Source organism: Pavona decussata, unplaced genomic scaffold, assembly GCF_977016875.1.
Source record: "Pavona decussata unplaced genomic scaffold, jaPavDecu1.1 SCAFFOLD_934, whole genome shotgun sequence".
NCBI classification, from domain to species: Eukaryota; Metazoa; Cnidaria; class Anthozoa; order Scleractinia; family Agariciidae; genus Pavona; species Pavona decussata.
In genome coordinates, this window is record NW_028145949.1 from 9193 (window position 1) to 19171 (window position 9979).

General features: G+C 39.8%; 2 protein-coding genes across 2 annotated transcripts; both read left to right on the top strand.

Moving 5' to 3' along the window:
* Window positions 1-3019: 3019 nt before the first annotated feature.
* LOC146448411 (uncharacterized) lies at window positions 3020-3733 on the top strand. The gene has a single exon (XM_085102596.1). The coding sequence runs from the start codon at window positions 3095-3097 to the stop codon at window positions 3731-3733; it is 639 nt and encodes a 212-aa protein (XP_084958722.1). The 5' UTR covers window positions 3020-3094.
* Window positions 3734-7700: 3967 nt separating this feature from the next.
* LOC146448412 (uncharacterized) lies at window positions 7701-9092 on the top strand. Its single transcript, XM_085102597.1, has 2 exons — window positions 7701-7859; window positions 8349-9092. Exon 2 carries the CDS (start codon window positions 8439-8441, stop codon window positions 9090-9092), a length of 654 nt encoding a protein of 217 aa, XP_084958723.1. The 5' UTR covers window positions 7701-7859; window positions 8349-8438.
* Window positions 9093-9979: the final 887 nt, after the last annotated feature.

Here is a 9979-nt window from a genome sequence, read left to right on the forward strand (position 1 = left end):
TAAAAAAAATCACTAAAAATCATAAATGTGTGTGGATGTAATAACCAGTAATTCAGAATCAAATAGGCCTTATCACGGTTTTCGACGCCATTTTGACGAGTAGGCAAACAGGCTCGAAATAACAGTGTTTGTATGGAAATCCGATGTCAAATAATTTTCATAAAACATCGCTTCTGAAAAATTCATGAATTGGAAACGTATCGTAGCTTTCGGGGGTTAAAATTCGTGGTTTGGTACCTGTCAAAGGTATGGCGGTACCTTTAGCCAGTTTTAGGGTATTGAGCGAAAACTGATATAAGAGAAAGTTATTATAAATACCAGTCAACTGTCACTTAGCGTATTCACTTTAGAATTGGTACCACTAAGTGGGAAAATTATACAGACCACGGCTACAAAACACATTCTGGTACCTGTTAGTGGTACTTTTCAAACTTTATGACGATCAACTCGTCAAGTCGCCCTCCCCCTGGGGGCAAATGGTCTGCGCAAACGGTAACGCAATCTCTGCCGTTAAACGTATTTTTAAATCGCGGCAAAATGCATATATCGTTCCTGATTGATGTGATGATTTCTACAATGTACAGAAAGCTCTAAAAAGGTACGAATTACGTAGCACTTTTAGCTATTGTTTCATTTGTTCTAAAGTAAGATTCAATGCAAAACATTCTGGTCCGAATTCAAAACGTTGACTACGTAAACTGACCTTTGTGACCTTTATACGCTTTTGAACTCGGAGTCTAATGAAACTGCTACAATCTTTTGTGCCTGCCCAAAATGATTAAAAACCATGGAAAGTAATATTATGAACGTGGGCCAAAACCTTTAGCAAGTGCCAACAAACAATTGTTGTTTGACACGTTTTCATGTTGTGTTTATCTGAGTTTTAGCAACGGAATGCCGTGACAGAAAAACTCAAATTTCACTAAAGTACTACTTGTAATTCGCGGCGTCAAAAATTTCCTTTTGTGTTGCCCATAGTTTTGAAAGCGGATTTTATAAGAAGAAGTGATGCTCTTTCACGTGGTGTAAATCTTTATCCTCAACGCCATGTACCAGTTGATGATTTTAGCCTCGCAAATTTGTCAATTTGGCATCACGAGAAATCGCTTAAAAAATTGTAAATATTGAAAAATCTCTAAAATATTTAATTTTCACTTTAGATGAGTAACATACCATTCATGGTGTCCATAATTATGTACTTTATCAGACTGGATGTTTTTCGTTTGGAACAAAACTGGTTTGATTTTTAAAACAAGGTCTTCGCAACATGTGGTGTCAGACACCGAAAACCCGGTTCAGGAGCGGCGAATTCAAGATCATAGCCTCACATCAAAAATAATTAATCGGATCGAAGTAAAACATGCCTTTCTTGCAATAGTTTACCGTGGGCTATGTTGTGAATTTTTTTGAGAATTTTGAATTTTTCGCTATTGCACACCTCTGGTTGATATTTACAGACATCCGCTCTTAAGCAGTTGCAAAAAGAAATCCTAAAAAAAAACCAGGCTTGAACGGGAATCAAACCGTATTGGTGTAATCATAAAAAATGAACAATATTTCCATGCAATACCGCGTAACGTAAATCGATTGGTCGATCACTTTTGCCGCGGCATGTTATTGCATCCAAAAATAACTTGAGAAGTGGGCTTGTTGTGATAGCAAGACGAATGTCAATTAGGGGTTTTTCCCTAACAGGTTTGCTTTCGCTTTAAACTTCTAGTGACGCGGATAATGGTGTGGAAAAATGAGTCAAAAGAAGGCCAGAACCTGTACAACAAGTTAAACTTTTAAATTGCTGCCATAACTTTTGTAATGGCGAGTAACGAAAGAGTTCTACTTCATAAAAAACATATTCATGATCAAAATATTTTTTTTGTTGCCATAGAGCCATGTTAATTAATAAATGTCAGCCTCAATCAAAGCTCGTGTTTCTAGAATATTTAGTCACTCAAGTTCCAGCTGCAAGAGAGAGTGTAACTCCAATGAATCTTCCTCCGATCAGTTGCAACCACTTGCTCTCGGAGTCGTTTCTTATTTGTTCAAGGTATTTCGTAAACAAAATAGTAGCTAGATTGCCGACTTCAGTTTCAGTGTCAGTTTCAGACTCGCAAGTTACTTGATCGAAGATCGCACACATGGGTACTTCACGTCTTAATTCAGTTGGATCATGTCACTGATCATTAACACTTAAAGCCGTTATGGATTATTATGTATTTGTTGGCTCAAAACAGCTAAAATTTTTTAGTCTGTTACAACCTCTGTCACCTAAAGCTAGCGACACACCTTGCGATTTTTACGCCGATCGCCGCGATCGGCGAAAATCGCCAGGTGTGCCCGGTGCAGCGATTGCGATTTTCGCTCGCCGATCGCCGCTATCGGCGTATAAAATCGCCGATATCTGGCATGTCAGATATCGGCGATTTAATTCGCTAAGTGTGCCCGTTCCCGCGATTTTTTACGTTTATGGCTGCATATCGCCAGTAAAGCCAACCCACTAGGTTGGGCGATTTTATCACATGAGTTTTCAAAACTGCCACACCGCCGCGATCGCCGAAAAATATATCGCCAGGTGTGTCTGCACCAATCGGTGGCGAAAGTCGCGATCAAATTCGCCGCAAACGGCGTATAAAATCGCCAGGTGTGTCGCTGGCTTAATTCTGTGTATTACTGTATTCTCATTTCTGTGATCTCCGTCTTTAAGTGATTTTGGCAGTATATAGAAGAATTTAAGACTTACGTCATCGATCGAGCTTCAAAAGTTTGCATACAAAGTGAGTTATATTTGCCCAAAAGGACGCAACGACCTAGAGAAAGCTATACTTTGTATCAAAGCAATTAGTCCTCTTTCCATCTCACGCGACTTATTTAACCCACCGTGAGCATATCTTTTGACATTTACTTTTTGTTTGCTTGCATTTAAAATTCTCTAGATTCAGTATTTCGGTTTCGGTTTGAGCGCAATTCTACTTGATTTTATCACACTATTTCTCTGCCTTTTGGTTTCTTTAGCAGATAGTCCTGAATCCAATCGACCAGCGGGAAGGCCCCGCTTCCCACTGAGCTGGGAAGAGGGGACTGAGCATTTCTTGGAATCATGGTCAAGCTTCAGTTTGAAGACAAGCAGTTGAATTACTTCAAGTTTGCATCCATTGTCGTGAATGAACTTCCTAAGGCCCTGCGTCATGCTTTCAAACTTATGTGGGACACCAAATATGGACCTGGACAGCCCTGGGATGACTCTTGCGTTGTGAGAAAATCTTTTCTAGTCCAAGAGGGTGGCAAAACCAAAGTTCCCACCCACAAGTCATACGATAAGTGGGATTGCACGGCATTGTTTCAGGCAACCATTTATGCGCAGTCTTTTGCTTCACCAGACAGCAGAGGCCACCTCAAAACACTCAGTGAGATGTACATAAAGCCCCATGGATTACCTCATGGAAGTTTCCACACATCTGTAGTGAGCCCAAGTGGAAATAATGCTGAAACAGTTGCACTAGCAATTGATCAACTTCGACTCCTTAGGAACTGGCTTTGTCACTCTACCAATTCCAAGATGGACAGGGTAATGTTTGACCAGTGTGTGCAACTTGCCAAGGATGCGTTGATAGCTCTTGGAGTCAAGACAGATCCAGTTGACGACCTTGGAAGTTTAAAAGAGTCACATTTTCCCACAAATGAGGTCGCCATGTTAGAGCGCAAAAACCGAATCATGCAATTTGCATTGATTTTTTAACTTGCATTATTCTAATTCTGAGATATCGGCCTTTACTTACGGACAGTGTATTCCGTGAATTAGGCATAATCTTTCCCCAATGTAGTTCTAATATATCATCGTGCATCTTTCGATAACGTTAACTAAGAGGCTAATGTATAATTGGACTGATAAATATTTTCTGAAATCACTCACAGGCATTTCAATTCAATTCAAAAATGGCAAAATGACAAACAGGTTTCGTTTTCTTACCTCAAGATAGGACTGTTTATTTGAAGTTACTTAATGAAGTAACAGGAAGAAACGTTGCTTTTCAACCGAGAAGGCCGGCAAAGGCGAAAACGACTGAGCTGCAACCCAATCCAATAATCTCGATGATTGTCATGTTATAACCAGGGAGTCATGCTAACAAGGTCTAACATTTGCTTAGTGTTCTCCTCCGTAGAGGCAACTGAATGAGTACAGTAACGTCTCCCGCGCCACTAATTTTTTTTAACGTTTTATTTATTTATTTTTTTATTTGTGCCTTTCCGCTCGAGTTTGTTTATCTGAGGAGTGTAGTAGGATACGAAGGTCGAAAGCTGAGCTCATGGGGATTTGTTGTAAAATAGTTTGTTGTATTGCCAGTTCATTGAGTCACCAACTTCAATAGCTTCCTGGTCAGCATTTTGTTCTGAGAACCCCCGAGCTAAGTTTGTTTCCCCCCCCCCCCCCCCCCCAAAAAAAGAAAAAATATGGGGTGATTTCTAGTCATATATATCCCTGGAAGGCAACGACAACCACTCACTACTCGGACAGATCTCTTTGGTCTTGCGCTTTCATTGTTAAAAATTTTCAGTCATCATATCAAGACTTTCAAGTAAGCCAATTCAAAAATCGCAAAAAAATAGCTCATGTATGGCTTAGATACGAGAAAACACACTCTGGTAGCTGGTTCATAAACAATCTAGCTGGCCTTTCTCTGTAGTGAGCTCTATGGGTAACGAGGACGTATGAATTAAAGTGCCTGTTTGCAAGAACTGGTCGTCCTGATCGGATGATGCAATCATTCCGAAAATCGTACGTGTTATTTTGAAGACATTTGAAGGACTAGGATAGAACTTATCCTTCTAATCGGAACATTCCAATTTACGAACTGACCGGTCTGGGCGGCGGGCTGGTTCTGACAAAAGGAAAGCACGCTTAGTTGACCTTAGTTCAGTGTCAGGTACTAGATAGTGCATGTTGTTGTCTAATCATTAAGGTTACCCGGTACCTTCAGAGGTGTCTTCAGAGGTGTGTCGCGTCCAGTTTAAACTGTAGATACCTGAACCCTTATATCAAATTAAAGCTTATAGAGCTGGCTATCCAACTAAACCAAGAATTTTGAAATAAAATGAATTGCCGAATTTTTAGCGCTGTTTTCTTGAATAAATTTTTTTTCACCTGGAGGAGCCACTTCAAAGAGCTAAAACTCAAAAGGAATTTGTTCGTTTGCCTTCAAATTTGGACAGTAGCTAGTTTAACATATAAACAACAAAAACGTGTCTGCGAATTTTTTCTTTCGAAATATTTTTTCTCCGAGAGCGATTTTTGTACGATTACTCCACATTTTTTTCATCCTGTTTCGAAAATGCTTTATAACTTTTCACTGCAATTGAATATGGCAAAACGCAGACACGTTTTTTTAGCGCGTTGCGTCCGGAAACTGAGGAGAAAAATTAAATTAGAAAAAAACAAATTAAATTCACTTTGACTTGTAGCTTTAAAAGGTGATTCGGACGCTCTTAATTAGAGGTCATGAATAGTGGACAATTCATTTTATTTCAAAATTCTTGGTATGGTTTGATAGTCAGCTCTATAAGCTTTAATTCGATATCGGGGTTTAGGTATCTACAGCTTAAACTGGATGCGCTATATCGCTTAAACGCGAGACACCTCTGAAGGTATCGGGTAACCTTAAGGACGATTTCGCTAACCAAGTTAGGTACTTATTTGAATTGCAATTTCTATAAAGGAGTTGACTGGTTTAATTGTGAAGTTTAATATCATATACAAGTTTGTTGAGGTCGATTCTTACCTTGCCACTGAGATATCTGCTGGTCAATGGCTAATAATATGGTTGAAAGATAGCTTGGTGATTATTGTCATTTTATGATCTCCTGAGCGGCTAAATCTAACAGCAACAACAAAACTGTATTATACCACAAGCAAAAAATTGTTACAAACTTTCTTTCACCCGCGTGTAGCTAACTAATCGAGGCAGCGGAAGAAGAAAAAAAGAAATTACAACTAAACCAAATTGTAACTAAATTACAACATTAGCTGTAAAAAAACTAAAGGTAACATTAATACTATTGTCGGTATTGAAAATGTTTAATACCGAGATGCGTTATTGTGGGTGCAACTTTCAGTCACTGATCGTTTAAGAACCAGTCCAGCCTGGTAGAATTTAGTATTCCCTGGCTTTATAAAGAATTCCTCGACTTTCCCTGACCGTGAAATTTTTTTTTTCCTGATTGTTCTCTGACCGTACGAAAACGCTTGCTTCTACGGCAATTTTAATGCCGTTGAGAGCACTGTTATTAATTGTTCACTATGATATTAAGTATAACTCGATTTCCAGGAAAATCGACAGAATGAATTGGTTTCTTCAAAGAAACCAATTTAGAACTAGTGGACAATTAAATAAATTCGAGATAAACATTAACAAAATGCAATCTCAATAAGCTTTAATTTGATATAAGGGTTTAGGTATCTACAGTTTAAACTGGACGCGCTACATTGCTTAAACGCGAGACACCTCTGAAGGTACAGCTGTTTTGACAAAGGTTGTCCAAAAAAGTGTAAAAGCGTACGCGACAAAGCCGAAAGGTTGTCTGGGAAATACACAATAAATTTTTAATAAAAGCTCAGAATCCATATTGCTCGCCATCTCAAGTCTTCGCTGTTCGGTCGAGGCATTGTGGATTCTGAGCTTTTATTGAAATTTATTGGGTATTCCCAGACTACCTTTCGGCATTGTCGCGTACGCTTTTACGCTTTTTTCGACAACCTTTGTCGAAACAGCTGTATACGGTAACCTTAAGCTAAAGAACCAGTAAAAAATAGTCAATGAAGATATGTTTAACACTGATAACACCATGGCCGCATTGATCTGATGAGTGATTTTCTGGTTGATTTTTCTACAGTTGAGGTCTCTTCCTATAATATTTCCTTATTCCTATACATGTGAAGTTCAAGAATGTTCCCAATTTTTTTTTAGTGGTCGCAGCTGAAGCGAGACTGGGAAAAATCCCGAGTTTCAAGTGTCTGAACCATGGGAAAAACCCCTAATTAATAACAATTGTTTTAGTTGATAGCTAGGTGGGTGCTGCCAACAAAAATGACAATTGTTATTACTGAATTAGGGATTTTTCCCGCGGTACTTGAAACTCGGGATTTTTCCCTGGCCATGCTTCAATTCATCCAGCTTCGAACTTAAAAAAAACTGACATTGGAAACATTCTTGAATTCCACAGGAAAAGGAAAAACGAAAAATTGTAGAAACACCAGTCGTAGACGAGTCTTCACAGACCACTGCTTTGTTTTCAACAACGTTCATGAGTCCACAGATCGATTGGCATTGATTGGTCCACTGCTTCAGTCTATGGCATCCAAAATAAAGCAGGCGCATAACACGAAAGCCTATAGTTTGAATGTCAATAAGGGGTTTTCCCTTCCATTTTAATTGCTTTCGATTCTTGAAAAAATAATCGGAATGTCCACTCCGGCTTGAAAAAGACAAAAATATCAATTTGAAATGTACACACCAGCACGTTGTCGAAAACATGAGTCGCAGTCAAGTACCCCTGCCACTGTTTAGAATTTTTGTTAACTCATTAACTGTGTTACTGTGGCTTATAAAGCAAAGAAGAACGTTTCCTGTCTCTCAAATTAAATATTCATGATCAAACATTATTCTGTGTTCTAACGAGGTTATGAAGTTCCAATCCAATCACAGTGCGTTATTCAAGAACATTTGACGTCATTCAACAAAATAAGTTTTGGCAGCGGTCAGAAGCAGCGCCACTCGAACGCAGTTGTCGAAAGAAGCAAGGTGCAGATCAGTCAGTAGACAATGTTCGTCTGATCAACCACCGGAGAAGCCGTTCCCTACTTGTTAAAGGTATATCATGCTTACTAAATTAATTTCATATTAATAATTTATTGTTCCTGTAATGCCATATAATATAGCTGATACTTTAACACGTAGAGATACCGTTGTCCCGGAGGGGCGATAGTTCTCGGTAAAGTAAGCGAACTCGTGAGTGCTGCTTACAGGTTATTTGAAGATAACTCACGTAGTACGTTTGGCTCAAAACGGTTGGCGAGGCTAAATCTTTGACAGATATGAAACTTTTCACCTGATCGAGTGCAGTCTATGATCATCACATTACAAAATCAGATGAACGTGGTACAAACACAAGACGACTGTGAATATTAATTAGGGGTTTTTCCCAGTTTCAATTTCGAATCTCACGCGACTTTTTAAAGGAAGTGTTTTCGTATTTATATAGACAATCGTTTTATTTTATTAACGTTTTCCTCTTGTCTGAGTATAATTTCTCGTTAAAAACAATCGATCTTACTATGTTTCTGCATTTGATTTCTTTAGCGGGTCCGATCAGCGGCAGGTGAGTGCGAAATCCGGCCCCGTTTCCCAAGCGGACATCGGGAGTGGGGCCTAGTACCACCGCACGGAAAGATGGTCAGGCGGCACAAGTATCGACCCGAGCAGCTGAACTACTTCAAGTTCGCAGTCATTGTCACAGATGAATTTCCGAAAGCCTTACGCAAGACCTTCAAACTCATGTGGGACAGCAAATATGGACCAGCAGAGCCTTGGGATGACTCCGCGGTTGTGAGAAAGTCGTTCTTGGCAAAAGAACGTTTCGCAACCAAAGTTCCCACGCGATTGTCGTACGATGAGTGGGATTGCACTGCGTTGTTCCAGGCTACCATTTTTGCACAGTCCTTCGCTGTACCAGACAGCACAGGTAGCCTCAAAACACTCAGTGAGATGTACGTGAAGCCACGTGGATTACCTCCTGGAAGTTTCCACACATCTGTGGTGAGCCCGGGCGGAAACAATGCTGAAACATTCGTTCTCGCGATTGATCAGCTTCGCCTCCTGAGAAATTCGTTTTGTCACTCAGCCAGTTCTGCGATGGACAAAACAACACTGGACCAGTACGTACAACGTGCCAAGGATGCTTTCCAGGCTCTTGGACTCAAGACAGACCAGATTGATGCAATCGGCAGTTCTACCGAGTCAGACTTCACTACAGACAAAGTCGCCAGGTTGGAGCGACAGATCCTGTACATGACAATGGCCTTAGGCATTGTTTTATTTGATTAGCCGTCTGCTCAAAAGAGTGGACGGGCCGATTTTTTTCGACACGACTGCATAGAGAAGTGTAAGAATTAAAGTGAGTCGACGTTTTTATGTTACTAGACATCAATTTGAAGTTTAAAGTGTATAAGATTGCAAACTCCCACACATATGGCTCAGCTGTGCACTGATATATACCATGATACCATGGCTGGAGGAACCAATAATCAAACAAGACGCATATGTGCGTGAACTTGGGCTTCTTTCCTGGCTTCATTCCCCCCCCCCCCCCCCCCCCGCTTCGCAAAAGTTTTTGTTTTTTGAAAAAAGGGAATTCCGATTGAAATTGGTGTTTCGTGAGAATTTCTTTTTGTCAGGATCTTCCACCCATTAATCGGTGAAATTTGTCCTCGCGCGCGTCACAATTAGGCGAAATTTGATCCGTCTCCAGTGCATGCGCTTGTTTACGCAAGATTACGCAGTTGTCACGTTTTGGCAATTTTAAAAATAAAGAGAGAAAAACAGACAGAATGCTTTCCTAAAGGAAAAATTTATTCAGAAAACTCTTTGTTTGCGCCTAAGAAAGAAACGCTTATAATTCTAAATGCGAGACAAGAGAAGCGAAAGCGATTTGAAGGAACTAACAGTCCATTTCGAAGCGAATTTATCAACCCGTGCGTGGCACGTTTATCAAATTTTCACAAAAACTGTTTAGAATTTAAAGAATCGGTCAATTAGAATAGTATTTCAGTACAAATTCACGATCAAACCTGTAATTTTTTAGCCGTAGAATTCCCAGAAGTACTAAGAAATTTTGTAGAAAGTCCGTGGCCTGAATAAGGATTTGAGATGTCCGCGCTCCGCTATTATATCGTCGCCTGGATAAAACAACAATTTGTACTCGAAGCACAGTT

Excerpts from the sequence above, each read along its gene's own strand:
- LOC146448412 (XM_085102597.1), top strand. The coding sequence starts at position 8,439 with ATGGTCAGGCGGCACAAGTATCGACCCGAGCAGCTGAACTACTTCAAG.
- LOC146448411 (XM_085102596.1), top strand. The coding sequence starts at position 3,095 with ATGGTCAAGCTTCAGTTTGAAGACAAGCAGTTGAATTACTTCAAGTTT.